At 42.6% G+C, this 20,792-nt stretch overlaps 1 protein-coding gene across 1 annotated transcript in view; it reads right to left on the reverse strand.

Moving 5' to 3' along the window:
• LOC124041812 (E3 ubiquitin-protein ligase HECW1-like) overlaps nt 1-20,792 on the reverse strand; it is a 55,555-nt gene that overhangs the window by 16,982 nt on the left and 17,781 nt on the right. Inside the window, exons 10-23 of the mRNA XM_046359860.1 lie at nt 20,641-20,742; nt 20,354-20,504; nt 17,502-17,626; nt 17,186-17,328; nt 16,790-16,975; nt 16,430-16,564; nt 16,163-16,268; nt 15,910-16,006; nt 10,350-10,433; nt 10,154-10,257; nt 9,880-9,994; nt 9,602-9,715; nt 9,269-9,421; nt 5,062-5,160 (exon numbers count right to left, since the gene is read on the reverse strand). Coding sequence (XP_046215816.1) covers nt 5,062-5,160; nt 9,269-9,421; nt 9,602-9,715; nt 9,880-9,994; nt 10,154-10,257; nt 10,350-10,433; nt 15,910-16,006; nt 16,163-16,268; nt 16,430-16,564; nt 16,790-16,975; nt 17,186-17,328; nt 17,502-17,626; nt 20,354-20,504; nt 20,641-20,742 — 1,714 coding nt within the window. The remainder of the gene's footprint in view (nt 1-5,061; nt 5,161-9,268; nt 9,422-9,601; nt 9,716-9,879; nt 9,995-10,153; nt 10,258-10,349; nt 10,434-15,909; nt 16,007-16,162; nt 16,269-16,429; nt 16,565-16,789; nt 16,976-17,185; nt 17,329-17,501; nt 17,627-20,353; nt 20,505-20,640; nt 20,743-20,792) is intronic.

Below are 20,792 nucleotides of genomic sequence, written 5' to 3' on the forward strand. Positions count from 1 at the left end.
TTGTTTGTGTTTAATTGTAAAAAAAATGCAGACTGTGTCTGTTGTAGCCCATTATCATCCTATCTGGGGAGACTTGTCATTAGTGCTCACGCTAGTAAGTCACTCAATCTGGGTTAGACTGTGTTAAGCCTCAAACTTCTTTGGACATTTATGCCAGACTGCACACTAATCCAATATGGATCATTTTTCTTTGTTGTTAACTTCACTAGGGTAGGGGGCAGCATTTGGAATTTTGGATGAAAAGCGTGCCCAAATTAAACTGCCTGCTACTCAGGCCCAAAAGATAGGATATGCATATGATTAGTAGATTTGGATAGAAAATACTCTAAAGTTTCCAAAACTGTTAAAATAATGTCTGTGAGTATAAGAGCACTGATATGGCAGGCGAAAACCCAAGGAAAATCCAACCAGAAGGTACTATTATTTTGAAAGGCTGTTTTTACATTGAACGCCTATCCACCATACAAAGACTTAGGACCCAGTTCATGAGCTCTGTGTCTTCCTTTACATGTAGCCAGTTTTTAGACATTGTTTCAGGCTTTTCCTCTGAAGAATTAGGGAGATGGAGCACTTTCAATGAGAGGCCAGTGGAAATTTCCATTCATCAGCCATGCGCCCTGATCGGGAATGTGCCTTTCCTGTTTCTCCTTTGCTATTGACGAAGCTTTTGTCAGGTTGAAATATTATTTATTATTTATGACAAAAACAACCGGAGGATTGATTTTAAACATCGTTTGGCATGTTTCTATTAACTTTTTATTGTACTTAAAAAATATATACTTTTAAAAATTCTGGAATTAGTGCATGCACCTTTTACTGGCTTACTGGACAAAACACGCAAACAAGCTACTTAGCTATCAAAGATAATTGTGTAGTCTAGAGCGATTTTCTAGGTTAGCTAGCCAGCTATTGTCGTTATTTTAACGCAACGTAACGTAAACAACACTGCTAGCTAGCCAGCTAGCCCCCGAATAGCAGCACTGCAGAAACTATTACACTCAACGGAACGACTTGATTAGTGTAGTGTCAACAACGCAGCCACTGCCAGCTAGCCTACTTCAGCAGTACTGTATCATTTTAATCATTTTAGTCAATAAGATTCTTGCTACGTAAGCTTAACTTCCTGAACATTCGAGACGTGTAGTCCACTTGTCATTCCAATCTCCTTTGCATTAGCGTAGCCTCTTCCGTAGCCTGTCAACTATGTGTCTGTCTATCCCTGTTCTCTCCTCTCTGCACAGACCATACAAACGCTCCACACCGCGTGGCCGCGGCCACCCTAATCTGGTGGTCCCAGCGCGCACGACCCACGTGGAGTTCCAGGTCTCCGGTAGCCTCTGGAACTGCCGATCTGCGGCCAACAAGGCAGAGTTCATCTCAGCCTATGCCTCCCTCCAGTCCCTCGACTTCTTGGTACTGACGGAAACATGGATCACCACAGACAACACTGCTACTCCTACTGCTCTCTCTTCGTCCGCCCACGTGTTCTCGCACACCCCGAGAGCTTCTGGTCAGCGGGGTGGTGGCACCGGGATCCTCATCTCTCCTAAGTGGTCATTCTCTCTTTCTCCCCTTACCCATCTGTCTATCGCCTCCTTTGAATTCCATGCTGTCACAGTTACCAGCCCTTTCAAGCTTAACATCCTTATCATTTATCGCCCTCCAGGTTCCCTCGGAGAGTTCATCAATGAGCTTGATGCCTTGATAAGCTCCTTTCCTGAGGACGGCTCACCTCTCACAGTGCTGGGCGACTTTAGTCTCCCCACGTCTACCTTTGACTCATTCCTCTCTGCCTCCTTCTTTCCACTCCTCTCCTCTTTTGACCTCACCCTCTCACCTTCCCCCCCTACTCACAAGGCAGGCAATACGCTCGACCTCATCTTTACTAGATGCTGTTCCACTAACCTCATTGCAACTCCCCTCCAAGTCTCCGACCACTACCTTGTATCCTTTTCCCTCTCGCTCTCATCCAACACCTCCCACACTGCCCCTACTCGGATGGTATCGCGCCGTCCCAACCTTCGCTCTCTCTCCCCCGCTACTCTCTCCTCTTCCATCCTATCATCTCTTCCCTCTGCTCAAACCTTCTCCAACCTATCTCCTGATTCTGCCTCCTCAACCCTCCTCTCCTCCCTTTCTGCATCCTTTGACTCTCTATGTCCCCTATCTTCCAGGCCGGCTCGGTCCTCCCCTCCCGCTCCGTGGCTCGACGACTCATCGCGAGCTCACAGAACAGGGGTCCGGGCAGCCGAGCGGAAATGGAGGAAAACTCGCCTCCCTGCGGACCTGGCATCCTTTCACTCCCTCCTCTCTACATTTTCCTCCTCTGTCTCTGCTGCTAAAGCCACTTTCTACCACTCTAATTTTCCAAGCATCTGCCTCTAACCCTAGGAAGCTCTTTGCCACCTTCTCCTCCCTCCTGAATCCTCCTCCCCCCCCACCCTCCCTCTCTGCAGATGACTTCGTCAACCATTTTGGAAAGAAGGTCGACGACATCCGATCCTCGTTTGCTAAGTCAAACGGCACCGCTGGTTCTGCTCACACTGCCCTACCCTGTGCTCTGACCTCTTTCTCCCCCTCTCTCTCCAGATGAAATCTCGCGTCTTGTGACGGCCGGCCGCCCAACAACCTGCCCGCTTGACCCTATCCCCTCCTCTCTTCTCCAGACCATTTCCGGAGACCTTCTCCCTTACCTCACCACGCTCATCAACTCATCCCTGACCGCTGGCTACGTCCCTTCCGTCTTCAAGTGAGCGAGAGTTGCACCCCTTCTGAATAAACCTACACTCGATCCCTCCGATGTCAACAACTACAGACCAGTATCCCTTCTTTATTTTCTGTCCAAAACTCTCTGAATGACCTTCTTGATCCAAATCAGTCAGGTTTCAAGACTAGTCATTCAACTGAGACTGCTCTTTTCTGTATCACGGAGGCGCTCCGCACTGCTAAAGCTAACTCTCTCTCCTCTGCTCTCATCCTTCTAGACCTATCGGCTGCCTTCGATACTGTGAACCATCAGATCCTCCTCTCCACCCTCTCCGAGTTGGGCATCTCCGGCGCGGCCCACGCTTGGATTGCGTCCTACCTGACAGGTCGCTCCTACCAGGTGGCGTGGCGAGAATCTGTCTCCTCACCACGCGCTCTCACCACTGGTGTCCCCCAGGGCTCTGTTCTAGGCCCTCTCCTATTCTCGCTATACACCAAGTCACTTGGCTCTGTCATAACCTCACATGGTCTCTCCTATCATTGCTATGCAGACGACACACAATTAATCTTCTCCTTTCCCCCTTCTGATGACCAGGTGGCAGACATATCAGTGTGGATGAAGGATCACCACCTCAAGCTGAACCTCGGCAAGACGGAGCTGCTCTTCCTCCCGGGGAAGGACTGCCCGTTCCATGATCTCGCCATCACGGTTGACAACTCCATTGTGTCCTCCTCCCAGAGCGCTAAGAACCTTGGCGTGATCCTGGACAACACCCTGTCGTTCTCAACTAACATCAAGGCGGTGGCCCGTTCCTGTAGGTTCATGCTCTACAACATCCGCAGAGTACGACCCTGCCTCACACAGGAAGCGGCGCAGGTCCTAATCCAGGCACTTGTCATCTCCCGTCTGGATTACTGCAACTCGCTGTTGGCTGGGCTCCCTGCCTGTGCCATTAAACCCCTACAACTCATCCAGAACGCCGCAGCCCGTCTGGTGTTCAACCTTCCCAAGTTCTCTCACGTCACCCCGCTCCTCCGCTCTCTCCACTGGCTTCCAGTTGAAGCTCGCATCCGCTACAAGACCATGGTGCTTGCCTACGGAGCTGTGAGGGGAACGGCACCTCAGTACCTCCAGGCTCTGATCAGGCCCTACACCCAAACAAGGGCACTGCGTTCATCCACCTCTGGCCTGCTCGCCTCCCTACCACTGAGGAAGTACAATTCCCGCTCAGCCCAGTCAAAACTCTTCGCTGCTCTGGCCCCCCCAATGGTGGAACAAACTCCCTCACGACGCCAGGACAGCGGAGTCAATCACCACCTTCCGGAGACACCTGAAACCCCACCTCTTTAAGGAATACCTAGGATAGGATAAGCAATCCTTCTCACCCCCCCCCCCCTTTAAGATTTAGATGCACTATTGTAAAGTGACTGTTCTACTGGATGTCATAAGGTGAATGCACCAATTTGTAAGTCGCTCTGGATAAGAGCGTCTGCTAAATGACTTAAATGTAAATGTGATAAAGAGGGACATTATTGAACAAAACAAACATTTATTGTCTAACATGGAGACCTGGGAGTGCCACCAGATGAAGGTCATCAAAGGTAAGTGATTACTTTTAATGCTATTTCTGACTTTTGTGACACTCTCCTTGGCTGGAAAATGGCTATATGGATTTCTGCTGCTAGGTGCAGACCAAACATAATCGCAAAGTGTGCTTTCGCCGTAAAGCGTTTTTGAAATCTGACACAGCGGTTGTATTAAGGAGAAGTGTATCTATATTACCATGAGTAACACTTGTATAGTTTAGCAATGTTTATTATGAGTATTTCTGTAATTTGATGTGGCTCTCTGCACTTTCACCAGATGTTTTTTTGAGACTACGCATTTCTGACCATAACGCGCCAATGTAAACTGAGATTTTTGTATATAAATATGTAACTTGAAGTCCTAAGTGTCATCTGATGAAGATCATCAAAGGTTAGTGATTAATTTTACCTCCATTTCTGCTTTTTGTGACTCCTCTCTTTGGCTGGAAAAATGGCTGTGTTTTTCTGACTAGGCACTGACCTAACATAATCGTTTGGTGTGCTTTCGTCGTAAAGCCTTTTTGAAATCGGACACTGTGGTGGGATTAACAACACGTTAATATTTAAAATAGTGTAAAATAGTTGTATGTTTGAGGAATTTTAATTATGGGATTTCTGTTGATTTGAATTTGGCGCCCTGCAATTTCACTGGCTGTTGTCGAGGTGGGACGCTAGCGTCCTACTTGTACCAGAGAGGTTAATGTGGCAGAGACATTTTTCTGTACAGAAGAATTGTAAATGCCAACGTCGAGAGACAGAGACACTCACAGTCTGAGGAGAGCCTTGTAGAAGGGCCGCGTGAAGAAGGCATCCAGGAGATATTGGTGGATCAACACCAGTCCCAAAATACGCCCACTAAACCGGAACCTGCACACAAACACACACAGACAGGTCTTCAAAATCTTCAATATAGAAATGCTACCAAAAATAATTTACAGATACTCATTACAAATAAAGTCAATGATTCACCAAATTACATTATTGAAAGAAGCAATGTTTTTTTAAGCATATGTTTTCTTTTCATTCTCCACAATTTACACTGAATGATGTTAACGGTCAGGATTTATTTCCTAATAGTAATGTAAAATTAACACATTTACAGAAAGACCTGTGTGATGGACAACTTACAGAAGAAGTACTTTGAAGCAATTAACTCCAAATTAACTCAAAATATTATTTGTGTAGGAGAAATCGCTCCTTTTTATTCATAATATAATAATAATAATAATAATATATGCCATTTAGCAGACGCTTTTATCCAAAGCGACTTACAGTCATGTGTGCATACATTCTACGTATGGGTGGTCCCGGGGATTGAACCCACTACCCTGGCGTTACAAGCGCCATGCTCTACCAACTGAGCTACAGAAGGACCATTCATCACGTTTGGCTAAGAAAACCCCCCGAAAATTCAGTCATTACAACGCAAACTTTTTTCCAAATTAACTCCATAATATCGACAGAAAAATTTCATGGAGTTAATTTGGAAAAAAGTTTGCGTTGTAATGACTGAATTTTCGGGGGGTTTTCTTAGCCAAATGTGATGAACAAAACGGAGCGATTTCTCCTACACAAATAATATTTTTGGAAAAACTGAACATTTGCTATCTGAGAGTCTCCTCATTGAAAACATCCGAAGTTCTTCAAAGGTAAAAGATTTTTATTTGAATGCTTTTCTTGTTTTTGTGAAAATGTTGCCTGCTGAATGCTAGGCTTAATGCTATGCTAGCTATCAATACTCTTACACAAATGCTTGTGTAGCTATGGTTGAAAAGCATTTTTTTGAAAATCTGAGATGACAGTGTTGTTAACAAAAGGCTAAGCTTGTGAGCCAATATATTTATTTCATTTCATTTACGATTTTCATGAATAGTTAACGTTGCGTTATGGTAATGAGCTTGAGGCTATAATTACGCTCCCGGATACGGGATTGCTTGTCGCAAGAGGTTAATCACTTTTCTAGTCTCCCTGGACTAAAACCTAATTATGACAAGTGTACCATATTACGTATTGGATCATTAAAGTATTTACACTACCTTGTAGGTTACCAATAAAATGGGTGGATGGTGAAGTAGACATACTTGGTATTCACATCTCAAAAAATAACTGACCAAAATCTCATTCAATAGAAAGTTAGCAAAAATAGATAAGATTCTGTAACCATGGAGAGGTAAATAATTGTCTATTTAAAAATCACATTGATTAACTCTTTGGTCCTATCACAGCCTACACCAGACTCGTTTTTAAATCATATGAGCAAAAAATATTTAATATTCTTTGGAATGCTAAGCCAGACAAACGTGCATATTTAACTTGTTTACCTGCCATATATTAAAGATACAAATTATCAGAAAGGAATTGGCATAAATAACAAAAGATATACCAGTTTCATTTGAGGAGCAAAAAGTTGACAGCTGCGCAATACATGTTGCATAATAAATGGGAAGAGATTTTCGATGTACCAAGTCCATGGCACATGGTTTATGAACTGGTACAAAAAACAACACTTGATTCAACATTAAAGTTTTTCAATGTAAATTATTATACAAAATTCTGGCCAAAAACACAATGCTATAGTTAGTTGTATGCCCTATATATATATATCTCAGCTCTGTAGATTTTGCTGCGAAGAGACCAAATCACTAGATCATTTATTCTGTAGCATGTTTCTGGTCACAGATTAAGGAATGGTTAAAAAATCACAACATTCACTTAAAATGAACCTTACAAATAGCAGTGTTGGGTGATTTGGAAAGCCAAATAATAATACTAGTAGGAAAGGTTTTCATTTTTAGCTCACAATCTGTGGATGCTATACGATTTTAGAAAGGTTCAAAATGTATGTAAAACATCATAGCACAATTGTAAAATATATGGCACATGGAAACCAACAGAGGGTGGTCTATGGTGATAGATGGGATGGGCTGAGGGGTGGGATTAAAGAGCTTATGTTTAGTAATGTATTGTTATGTGACTGCTTATTATAAAAGTACTATGTATGTATGTATGTAATGTATAATGTATATATGTACAGTGGGGAGAACAAGTATATGATACACTGCTGATTTTGCAGGTTTTCCCACTTGCAAAGCATGTAGAGGTCTGTAATTTTTTATCATAGGTACACTTCAACTGTGAGATACGGAATCTAAAACAAAAATACAGAAAATCACATGGTATGATTTTCAAGTAATTAATTTGCATTTTCTTGCATGATATAAGTATTTGATCACCTACCAACCAGTAAGAATTCCAGCTCTCACAGACCTGTTAGTTTTTCTTTAAGGAGCCCTCCTGTTCTCCACCTGTATTAACTGCACCTGTTTGAACTCGTTACCTGTATAAAAGACACCTGTCCACACACTCAAACAGACTCCAACCTCTCCACAATGGCCAAGACCAGACAGCTGTGTAAGGACATCAGGGATAAAATTGCAGACCTGCACAAGGCTGGGATGGGCTACAGGACAATAGGCAAGCAGCTTGGTGAGAAGGCAACAACTGTTGGTGCAATTATTAGAAAATGGAAGACAGAAGATGACTGTCAATCACCCTCGGTCTGGGGCTCCATGCAAGATCTCACCTCGTGGGGCATCAATGATCATGAGAAAGGTGAGGGATCCGCCCAGAAGTACACGGCAGGACCTGGTCAATGACCTGAAGAGAGCTGGGACCACAGTCTCAAAGAAAACCATTAGTAACACACTACGCCGTCATGGATTAAAATCCTGCAGCGCACGCAAGGTCCCCCTGCTCAAGCCAGGGCACGTCCAGGCCCGTCTGAATGACCATTGACCATCTGGATGATCCAGAGGAGGAATGGGAAAAGGTAATGTGGTCCGATGAGACAACAATAGAGCTTTCTGGTCTAAACTCCACTTGCCGTGTTTGGAGAAAGAAGAAGGATGAGTACAACCCCAAGAACACCATCCCAACCATGAAGCATGCATGTGGAAACATCATTCTTTGGGGATGTTTTTCTGCAAAGGGGACAGGACGACTGCACCGTATTGAGGGGAGGATGGATGGGGCCATGTATCGCGAGAACAACCTTCCCTCAGTAAGAGCATTGAAGATGGGTCGTGGCTGGGTCTTCCAGCATGACAACGACCCAAAACACACAGCCAGGGCAACTAAGGAGTGGCTCCGTAAGAAGCATCTCAAGGTTCTGGAGTGGCCTAGCCAGTCTCCAGACCTAAACCCAATAGAAAATCTTTGGAGGGAGCTGAAAGTCCGTATTGCCCAGTGACAGCCCCGAAACCTGAAGGATCTGGTGAAGGTCTGTATGGAGGAGTGGGCCAAAATCCCTGCTGCAGTGTGTGCAAGCCTGGTCAAGAACTACAGGACACGTATGATCTCTGTAATTGCAAACAAAGGTTTCTGTACCAAATATTAGGTTCTGCTTTTCTGATGTTTCAAATACTTACAGTATGCCATGCAATAAAATGCAAATGAATTATTTAAAAATCATACAATGTGATTTTCTGGATTTTTGTTTTAGATTCCGTCTCTCACAGTTGAAGTGTACCTACATGCTTTGTAGGTAGGAAACACTGCCGATTTTGCAGGTTATCAAATACTTGTTCTGTCTGTCTGTCTGTCTGTCTGTCTGGCAGAAAAGCTGTAAAAAACACAAGATATGTGTCCTCTGAAGAGGGGAGTTGGTGGATGGGTTAATATAAAATAAACTACAAATCCAATTAAAGTGTTTAGGTCTCTTGACATGAGATTTCTATTAAACCCATTACATTTTTCCTCCAAACAAGAACAAGCCCAGGGTCATGATCATTAGGACATGGAAAACATTTGAAAATGCTCTGCAATGGAAAACAATTAAGAGTGTTTCTTATTAGACAAGTCAAGGTAGTCCCTCCAGGTTTGTCAGTTTTCTTCCCTTTGGGGCCTAATGAACACACCCCAGGTTTTATGAGTTTGAAGGAGGCTTAAACACAGGACAAGCAGATGCCCTCCTCACCATTCCAGATGGTTCTCTACGAAGGCGGACATGGGGCTGATCTGGACGGTGTATGTGTCGTTGGCTGAGTACTCAAACAGGCCATAGTAGGGGTTGAACAGCTCCTGAGACAGCAGGAAGAAGAACTCTCTGGATGGTCCACTGTAGTCCAGCCTGATGGTGTGGGAAAAGAAGAGACCTGAGTTATGTCAGTAGCAGACCAATAAAACAAACATTCGTTAACCTCTATCGCCCAGAAATTAGCAGTTTGTTCTTTAAAAGACGAGAGGGGGTTCCTTCGTGACACGTTCATTACTTTTTCATGTGTTCAGGTAAATAGAAGCTTTGGTGTACCCCTCCTCTCCTATGAAGGTGATGTAGAGCTTATTCCTCTGTAGTTCCTTGCGTGAGTAGGCCATGACCTGGTTAAAGGTACCCTCCAACAGGTGGTCTCTCCGGACAATAAGCCTGGAACACAACAACATCATAGGATGCTCAGCAACACAGACATGGATATACAGTACAGTGCTAATTTGCATACACAACACTGGTGTAGGGTTCTATTCTGTAAGTGTATTTGGAAAAAGGTGTGTGTAATCATGTTAATGGACATTTTAGACTGCTTCCTTTACTTGATCTTTCCTGGGCCCTGGCCATAGCCTTTAGCCTCCAGTTTCCTGTAGAAGTTGCGTAGTTTGGCCTCAAAGTCTCTCCGGTACGGGGCAGGCGCTCTCGCTCTCGACATTCCTGTTGACAAGCACATTCAACTCCGTGACATGCAGTCCTCCAATGACATGAGACATGGATATAACACAAGATTAACCATATGTGGCATGGTTTTTGACCAATTCTTGTGAATACATTTTCAACCCACTACGGCTCTGTTTGCCATTAATGCCAAACCACCTGGAGAGTTCTGTGGTGAAGACCCTGGTGAACAACGCGGAGAGAAGCTGAAGCCAGGATGGAAGGAGGGCTGAACATAGGACATGATCTCCTCTTCAAACAAGCTGTAGGGACATTCAACAAGTGACAAACATGGAAATAATGACAATACTACAATGGAAACATTCAGGGGGTAATATTAACAGTTGCCACCAACCTCAACAGTATCACCAGGTCTGCATCACATGCTAGTTTCTCCAGTCTTTGGGTGCCCTCTGTTCTGATGTAGTGTATCTTTTCCCTGCAAGCACACATGACACAGACATTATAAACATACACTATAATCTGGACTCGACTGGGTGTGTTCTATCAAACCTGACAGAATATAATATCTTTATATGGTTACACTTTACATTAGTGCCTTTACAACTGTGTAATTATTCCTGTAATTACAGTAATTACTAGGCTGATGATAGCTACAAGACCTACATGTACAGTTGAAGTCAGAAGTTTACATACACTTAGGTTGGAGTCATTAAATCTTGTTTTTCAACCACTCCACAAATTTCTTGTGAACAAACTATAGTTTTGGCAAGTTGGTTAGGACATCCACTTTGTGCATGACACAAGTAATTTTTCCAACAATTGTTTCCAGACAGATTATTTCACTGTCACAATTCCAGTGGGTCAGAAGTTTACATACACTAAGTTGACTGTGCCTTTAAACAGCTTGGAAAATTCCAGAAAATTGGCATTATTTGAGTTAATTGGAGGTGTAATTGGATGTATTTCAAGGCCTACCCCAAACTCAGTGCCTCTTTGCTTGACATCATGGAAAAATCTAAAGAAATCAGCCAAGTCCTCAGGAAAAAAATTTGAGACCTCCCACAAGTCTGGTTCATCCCTCGGAGCAATTTCTAAACGCATGAAGGTACCACGTTCATCTGTACAAACAATAGTACGCAACTATAAACACCATGGGAACACGCAGCCGTCATACCGCTCAGGAAGGAGACGCGTTCTGTTTCCTAGAGAAGAATGTACTTTGGTGCGAAAAGTGCAAATCAAATCCAGAACAACAGCAAAGTACCTTGTGAATGAAGATGCTGGAGGAAACGGGTATAAAAGTATCTATATCCACAGTAAAACAAGTCCTATGGGACTATATCTCATAACCTGAAAGGCCGCTCAGCAAGGAAAAAGCCATTGCTCCAAAACAGCCATAAAGAAGCAAGACTACGGTTTGCAACTGCACATGGGGACAAAGATCATACTTTTTGGAGAAATGTCCTCTGGTCTGATGACACAAAAATAGAACTGTTTGGGCATGATGACCATCGTTATGTTTGGAGGAAAGAGGGGGAGGCTTGTAAGCCGAAGAACACCATCCCAACTGTGAAGCACGAGGCTGGCAGCATCATGTTGTGGGGGTGCTTTGCTGCAGGAGGGAGTGGTGAACTTCACAAAATAGATGGCATCATGAGGGAGGAAAATTATGTGGATATATTGAAACAACATCTCAAGACATCAGTCAGGAAGTTAAAGCTTGGTCGCAAATGGGTCTTCCAAATGGACAATGACCCCCAAGCATAAGGACAACAAAGTCCAGGTGTTGGAGTGGCCATCACAAAGCCCTGACTTCAATCCTAGAGAAAATGTTTGGGCAGAACTGAAAAAGTGTGTGCGAGCAAGGAGGCCTACAAACCTGACTCAGTTACACCTGCTCTGTCAAGAGGAATGGGCCAAAATTCACCCAAATTATTGTGGGAAGCTTGTGGAAGGCTACCGAAAACGTTTGACCCAAGTTAAACAATTTAAAAGCAATGCTGCCAAATACTAATTGGGTGTATGGAAACTTCTGACCCACTGGGAATGTGATGACAGAAATAAAAACTGAAATAAATCACTCTAATATTATTCTGACATTTCACATTCTTAAAATAAAGTGGTGATCCTAACTGACCTAAAACTAGGATTAAATGTCAGGAATTGTGAAAAACTGAGTTAAAATGTATTTGGCTAAGGTGTATGTAAACTTCCGACTTCAACAGTATATTCAGTAACACACCAAAATATATTAAATAAGAATAATGAATCCAAAGAGCTTTCAAATTGAGAAAATATGTGGGATGGGGAATAAGTGCAAATCATTAATGCAAATCATAAGTCAAATCCCCAAAATAGGGAGAGAGAAAAATCAATTCCTATAAATATTCACTCAAATTGAAACTAAAGTAAGTCTATGAGGAATTATTTCCATTACACAATTTCTACCAAATCCACACAAAGTAATCAAAGGTGAAGGTAATTCTACAGGGATCTAGACAACAAATCTGTAGCTTTATCCTAAACCAATTAAAGAAATCCCATTGGAGAATTCAAGTCTAAAGCAGCCACAAGATGGCGACAAATTACTGTGTGGCTTTTTATTTCCTAATTTAGCATATCTGATTCAGCTAGTTAAGGTCTTGTTGAGCAGCTAATTAGTAGAATATGGTGTGTTAAATTAGGGTTGGACTGAAAACCCACAGGACTGTAGGGTTGGGCAGCCCTGGCCTTGACAATCAATGGTTCCTACTGGTCTAAGCCATTGTCACTCAGCTCTCTGTCTTTAAGTTTTTGACCACCCCATATTGGTCACCAGGCCCAAAATTCTAAGGTTCTCCACTGTATGATCCCTTAAGTGGGCATACAACCCTTCTGAATGTGGACTAGATGTCCTTCAAGTTCTTATTCCTCCTATAGGCTGAGATTACCCTGAAATATTTCAAGGCCTCACAATCATTCCGGGCCTGTTGAAAATTTGATTGAAGTTCAGAATGGAACCCCTCCAGAGCCTGAGAATAAGTCCCCACGAATGGAACCACAGGGCGGTTATCCTTCTCTACCTTATATGCTCCACCTTGTCGGCTCGGGGATTCGATCTAGCAACCTTTCAGTTACTAGTCCAGGTGCTCTAACCACTAGGCTACCTGCCACCCAAGGCAATACAGTGCTTTGCAAAAGTATTCACCCCCCTGGCATTTTTCCTTCACATTTATTTTTATTTGGATTTCATGTAATGGACATACACAAAATAGTCCAAATTGGTGAAGTAAAATGAAAAAAATTACTTGTTTCAAAAGATTCTAAAATATATATATTTTTTAACTGAAAAGTGGTAGGTGCATATGTATTCACCCCCTTTGCTCTGAAGCCCCTAAATAAGATCTGGTGCAACCAATTACATTCAAAAGTCACATAATTAGTTAAATAAAGTCCAGCTGTGTCTAATCTAAGTGTCACATGATCTCAGTATAGGGGCAAGGGCACCACCAGTTCTGAAAGGCCCCAGAGTCTGCAACACCACTAAGCAAGGGGCACCACCAAGTAACCGGCACTATGAAGACCAAGGTGCTCTCCAAACAGGTCAGGGACAAAGTTGTGGAGAAGTACAGATCAGGGTTGGGTTAAAAAAAATCTCAGAAACTTTGAACATCCCACAGAGCACCATTAAATCCATTATTAAAAAATGGAAAGAATATGGCAGCACAACAAACCTGCCAAGAGAGGGCCGCCCACCAAAACTCCGGGACCAGGCAAGGAGGGCATTAATCAGGGAGGCAACAAAGAGACCAAAATAACCCCGAAGGAGCTGCAAAGCTCCACAGCGGAGATTGGAGTGTCTGTCCATAGGACCACTTTAAGCTGTACACTCCACAGGGCTGGGCTTTAAGGAAGAGTGGTCAGAAAAAAATAAGCAAACATATTTGGTGTTTGCCAAAAGGCATGTGGGAGACTTCCCAAACATATGGAAGAAGGAACTCTGGTCAGATGAGACTAAAATGTAGCTTTTTGGCCATCAAGGAAAACACTAAGTCTGGTCGCAAACCCAACACCTCTCATCACCCAGAGAACACCATCTCCACAGAGCATCATGGTGGTGGCAGCATCATGCTGTGGGGATGTTTTTCATCGGCAGGGACTGGGAAACTGGTCAGAATTGAAGGAATGATGGATGGCGCTAAATACAGGGAAATTCTTGAGGGAAACCTATTTCAGTCTTCCAGAGTTTTGAGACTGGGACGGAGGTTCACCTTCCAGCAGGACAATGACCCTAAGCATACTGCTAAAGCAACACTCGAGAGGTTTAAGGGGAAAAATTTACATATCTTGGAATGGCCTAGTCAAAGCCCAGACCGCAATCCAATTGAGAATCTGTGGTATGACTTAAAGATTGCTGTACACCAGCGGATCCCATCCAACTTGAAGGAGCTGGAGCAGTTTTACCTTGAAGAATGGACAAATATCTCAGTGGTTAGATGTGCCAAGATTATTGAGACATACCTCAAGAGACTTGCAGCTGTAATTGCTGTAAAAGGTGGCTCTACAAAGTATTGACTTTGGGGAGGTAATAGTTATGTATGCTCAAGTTCTGTTTTTTTGTCTTATTTCTTGTTTGTTTCACAATAAAAAAATATTTTTCATCTTAAAAGTGGTAGGCATGTTGTATATATCAAATGATACAAACCCCCCAAAATCCATTTGAATTCCAGTTTGTAAGGCAACAAAATAGGAAAAATGCCAAGGGGGGTGAATACTTTCGTAATCCACTGTACAATAAGACTCTGAGCCACAATCACTTGCTATTGGTCTACTGCAGGGAACTCGTGGGAGAACTGTCCATGTCTCATGAGATCTATATATTTTAGGTAGTAAGTAAAACTGCCTAGGTTTTGGAGAATCTGGCCCAAAAAGGTAGACCATCTGTTTATCTGTAATATACTTATCCTCACTCACTATCTCCCTGATTAGTCTTTGTGTTTCCAGTTGTTGAGTGGAGCAATGGGACATAGGTTTTGACATTATCTAACTGTCTATTAGCTTCAATAAGATATTGCATTTTATCCATTATAACAATCTGAGACCCGTTATTTGCTGGTTTCTCACAATATTCTGATTGCTGCTCAATGTTTTTAGAGCTTGAGTTTGTTGCTTTGTAAGGTTAAACTTATGTACAGGTCTGGGTTTGAATTGTGAAAAGGAATCCACATCCCTTCGTATAAGTATCTGTATAGATTCTGACACTGACTCCAACTTAGGTTCCCAATGTGAGGGGTTCAAGTTGAGGGTTAAGGTTTAACTGGGATTTGGACATGAAGTTAGGGTTGTGGTTGAGGCTAGGGTTAAGGGTTGAACCAGGATGTGGACATGAAGCTAGGGTTAGGGTTGTGGTTGAGGCTAGGGTTAAGGGTTGAACCAGGATGTGGACATGAAGCTAGGGTTAGGGTTGTGGTTGAGGCTAGGGTTAAGGGTTGAACCAGTATGTTGACATGAAGCTAGGGTTAGGGTTGTGGTTGAGGCTAGGGTTAAGGGTTGAACCAGGATGTGGACATGAAGCTAGGGTTAGGGCTGTGGTTGAGGCTAGGGTTAGGGTTGAACCAGTATGTTGACATGAAGCTAGGGTTAGGGTTGTGGTTGAGGCTAGGGTTCGGTAAGGGTTGAACCAGGTTGTGGACATGACGCTATGGTTAGAGTTGAGGCTAGGGTTAGGTTATGGTTACTGCTAAGTACAGTGTAATAATGCATAGTTACAATACTTGTTACATTAATTACATGTAGTTACACATTAAGGGCACTGTAATGTAAAGTGTTAGCCTTTATTTTTCAGAGTGGGAACTTCCGTTATGGAAGTATGGTACCAGTACAGCAGTGATTGAGATATTCACATTCCCTGAATCTACAAAGTCCTCATATAAAAAAATATATCAAATTCATCCACCAGTGTGTATATCTACCTCAGGGAATGGTTCCTGGACAGGGCTGGCTGGCGCTCCGTAAGAACTTCTAGTATTCCAGGCTGACGGAGGAAGGCCACGATCTTCTCATTATAAGCTGTGAATGGAACAAAGACATTGCATTCAGAAGACAGTTAGACTGACTCACACAGCAGAAATGGACTCACACAGACTAACTGCCGAAACTGTATCACACAGCAGAAACTATAACACATGGTTTGTGTGCTTTTTGTATTGTATGTACAGGACGCACCTTGTGGCACTGGATCAGGATGATGCTGGCTCCGCATCGCGGCCACCACACTGTTCCCAGGCCGTGACAACAAGGCCGCACCTCGACTACGGGACACCTCCGAGGCCTGACAGAACACATATGACAAAAGGTACAGCTATAAACAAGCAAATACATAAATTAAATTATATATTTCCATAATTTGATTACATGATGGTCATCAATCACACAGTTACAACACTTAAAAACAAGGACATGTATTCTCTATAGTACTGGTTGACTTCTGACCTCTCCAGCACTGTAGCTGCGTAATCTCTGTAGGTGCTGCCTGTGGGTCAGGTGGTTGGGCAGACAACCGTTCTGAAGAGGGATTCTCGGGTCGATGAACGTGGTCGCTCGGCTGTTGTGGTCCACAAAGAAGTTCTGGACCACAGACAAGATGTTACAGGAAAAAACGTACCAAAGTTGGAAATACAAATCTAAACACTGCGAGATCTGAAGACAAAGGCCAAATCAATAGAATCATTGGTAAACTTATTCATTTAAAAAAAACATATTTTCCATCTTGTCAACCAAGGTACAATAAACTATTATGTGAATAAGTGGGGGAGTTAGCTGTGGATGAACTAAAGGTTGATGTCTCTGCACCTTGCCCTGAGGGTCAGTCTTGATCTCCCAGCCCCGGGGCAGTTCAAACTGGGCGTCAGAGAAGCGGTTGAGGAAGGTGACCAGGTCTCTGTTGTGCTGGTACCTCTCAAGGTTACGAGCGTCTCTACGAATCTTCAGGATCATGTGCTTCAGGCATGTGCTGCTGGTGAACATGCGGTAGGCTCCCTGAGAAGAGAAAAACATAACAGCATGACCCTGGATACTAGAAACACCATACGCAACCAATCTGAACCACAATGGAGGAATATTCAGCATCTGTTACTGAAGACTAGAATATGTTACTGAGCATTGGTATTGGTGTTGAAAAGGGAATTGTTTGTTCTAATTGTCCACTGTGTATAGTTATAATTGTCCACTAGGGAGATAGGTACTCACATAGTTGGCATGGAGGACAGTGAAAAACTCTGGGTGTGTGATGAACTTCACCGCTGGGCTCTGTAACAGAGCTGTGATCTTCTGACTGTTGACTGGAGATGATGACGAGGAGGAGGAGGAAGAGGAGCTGTCTCTTCTCAGCTCTATACACAGACACCAGGAGATAACAAAGAAACCACTGAATGGTGACAGTCGAGTACTAGATTGCGTGTTGAAAACCCCTTTGTATACCCATGACATTACTTTTTACAATGGAAGATCACACTTCAGTTTATTGCATTCTGTAATTGTGACATTGTGGTGTGGTCCCACTTACCATTAGCCACCGAAGGAGAGTCTGTCTCACTGCTGTTGTTGTTGAGGCTTGTTCTCTCACTCCTGCTTCTGCTTCCTTCATTCTCACTCCTGTCTGTGGCCATGGTCCTCTGGATGCTCTGGTACCTGACAAACACATCAGCACACATTTACTGAACATCCTTAAGTCAGAGCAACAGTGCCTCAATCTAGACCATTCCTTTAAATGTGCAAGAAACGGCTTGTTAATAAGATGATTAAGGTAAAATATCTTTAAAATATATTGAAATAAGATACATTTATTTTTTTAGAGGATCAGCTTAAAATTGCAGAAAGATTGTTGCTTCCATCAATGTAATTGTCTGCATCATTTCTAATCCCCCATATCATTTTTTGGGTAAATATATATATATCCAAATACATACATATACACATACTGTATATACAGATATAGATATACATACTTTTTTAAGAATAAACCTTTATTATTCCCTGCAAACCCTACCACCCTTCCCCCAATTGGAGTAAACAAAGAAACACTTAGGCTTCTACCTTCAGTTTACACATCTTATACACATTTTACAGACACAATCTATTTTACAATAGTAATATTTAGTTGGTTTTTAGTCTTTCGTCTATTTCTGATGCCCATCCAGTTTGATTTCTATTTGTAACTGTGCTATTTCACAACATTTCTGAACCTATATACATTTTACAGACCCCGTATGTTTTACATTGTTTATCTTTTGTTAGTCCCACCCTTCAGCTCCATTCAACCCCTCCCATCGATCTCTCAACATCATTCATTTGGGATTTCTATATTTTTTTCCATATATTTTTCAACTGTGCTGTGATGTTTCACAAAAGTACTGAACCTTTCTATTCTCATAGCTTCTACAGATTGTAAATTAAATATATCATTATTTTAGCAAAACATTGTATTATTGATTAACGTTAATTCTAGGCAAATGTTGCAATTCTTCAGCCATTCCTGGACCTGTGACCGAAAACGAGCTACATATGGACAATACCAAAATAAATTATGTAATGACACGGCCTCCTCGCAGCAAAATCTGCAGAGCTGGGAAGATTGTATCCTCCATATATATAACATTCTATTGGTTTAAAGAATTTTGTATAGTATTTAAATAAATAAAAAGTGAAGTTTTGAATCCGGCGTTGTTTTGCGTATCAATTCATAAACCATGTGCATTGGAATGGGTACATCAAATCTCTTCCCAACTATTTTGCAATTTATATGGCACAGCTGTCAGGTTTTTGGTCCTTAAATGAAATTGGCATATGTTTTTATTTATCACTTTTCTTTAACCATTTATGTTCTTTAATACAGGGCCGACATAGAAGTTCCTTACTTTTCCCCCTTCTACTTGCCTCTACCATTTCTGTCGTAATGTTGCAATATACATCACTTGTTTGTATTACGCCTTTTTTAAATAAGCAAAAAATGTTCTGCTAATGACGTTATATCATTTATCTTGGTGAGGAAAAAAGTCATTCAAAAACATATTTTTATTGAATTATCACTCAATACTGTACAATAAATGTAGGCTTGCTTAGAGTTAATCCCCAGAGAGAAAGAAGTTGAATTTGCGACCATTGATCAATGGATTCCACTACTGTAATAGTCTTCAATACATGCGAGGTCTGTGCAGGGGTTATCCTGACAGAGAGAAGGATCTATGACACAGCCCTGACACAGCCCACTGCTCATGTCTCCAGTTGGACACACTTCTCATTCCAGACACACAAAGGGAATTCCACCAGCCCAGCGAGGGCAAGCCCTGTCCTCGCCTTCAATAGCATTTCAATGAATTTCTCCTCCCTCGTTCTCTCGGTCTCCAATCTCATTAAGAGATTTCATTGCACTGCAGTTGTATAATAACACTTATGCACATTTCTCATCTGATTATTACTGTCAAGACTTAGTGACTTTTCCTCCATTCAGAATATCTCAGGCATTTCATGGCAAGTTCTTCTAGTAGTGGTTCATAAAGACATGGTACACGCGTAAAAAAGACAGCCACAGCCCTAACCAAATGTTCAACACACGGCAGCAAATGCTTTTGAAAAAAATCCAAGAAATTAGGTATCAATGGGGGGCGGGGTTCTGAAGTGTCTGCCCTATATGTGAGAGAGAATGTACACTTAACAGTCTCCATATACACTGTACTTCTTCGATTATTTTTTTCCAACTGGTACTGGAAGACCTTCAGATGAGTCTTGTGAGGTCTGTGGGCGTCCTAGAGCAAATTAACCGTCATGATGTGTTTGTGAGAGTCACCTTTCCACGGTGTCATATTAGTGTGTAGCCCAAACTGTTCGGGCAGATCAGCTGTACCGCATTCAAACAAGTACCAAGACGCTTGTGGGGGTCGTAGAGCAAAAGGGAGAATACCATCATGTTAGTTAGAGACTCAGCTTTCCACAGAGGCGTATTAGTTTGTAGGCCAAACCGTTCCAAACGGTTGTCTCATGATCTGACAAACACCACTCTAGCTCTGCTACCTTTCACCGCAGATGAGGAAGTGCTACATACATTAGGCAGATGTGGTAGATTGCGATGCATCGAATGCAAAAAAATATCTATCTTAAAGTGACAGATTTTGATGGAGATTTTTGTATTATGCAAATTAATTTCCGCGGAGCACCGACATCAACTTTAGGGGGTTTAATACAAATCTCCCCCATTCTCGGAATGAACTGAACCAATTCTAAGAAAATCATCCAAGACACAAATAAGCTTTAGGTTCTTTTTACAACCACCAGATGGTCCTGTATAGTGTACGTTTTCACTTGTTTTCCTTTACGAAAGTAGGATCTACCTCTTTCTTCCCGTCTCCCCCATTCACTCACCTTCTATTGAGCTGTTCCATCTGCTGAACGGACCCTGACCTCCTCATGCCATCAGGCGTGGCTGCTGAGGTGGGTCTCTGCCACGTGGTGGTCCTGTTGATGTGATCCACGTAGAACACACGACCGTGGCTGTCCACACGCGCTTCCCAGTCTATACACAAACACACAGTGGAGACAATTATTTCTCAGTTACTACCATTAGTTTTGTCCTGGTATGTATTGTTCATCAACAAGGAATATGAATGATATGACTCAGAGTCTCAAACAAAGTTATATACAAAGCTCACTTGGTGGTAGTGGTTCATCTATAGTAGGGTAATGATGAGGATCATGACGCAGAGCAGGAAGCTGGCTGACTGGAGGATGACTGGACGGTAGGGGACAATCTCCTATGGGACGACAAAAACAGGTCAGTATATCCTAACTTACCAAACTCACA

Source organism: Oncorhynchus gorbuscha, linkage group LG08, assembly GCF_021184085.1.
Source record: "Oncorhynchus gorbuscha isolate QuinsamMale2020 ecotype Even-year linkage group LG08, OgorEven_v1.0, whole genome shotgun sequence".
Lineage (NCBI taxonomy): Eukaryota > Metazoa > Chordata > Actinopteri > Salmoniformes > Salmonidae > Oncorhynchus > Oncorhynchus gorbuscha.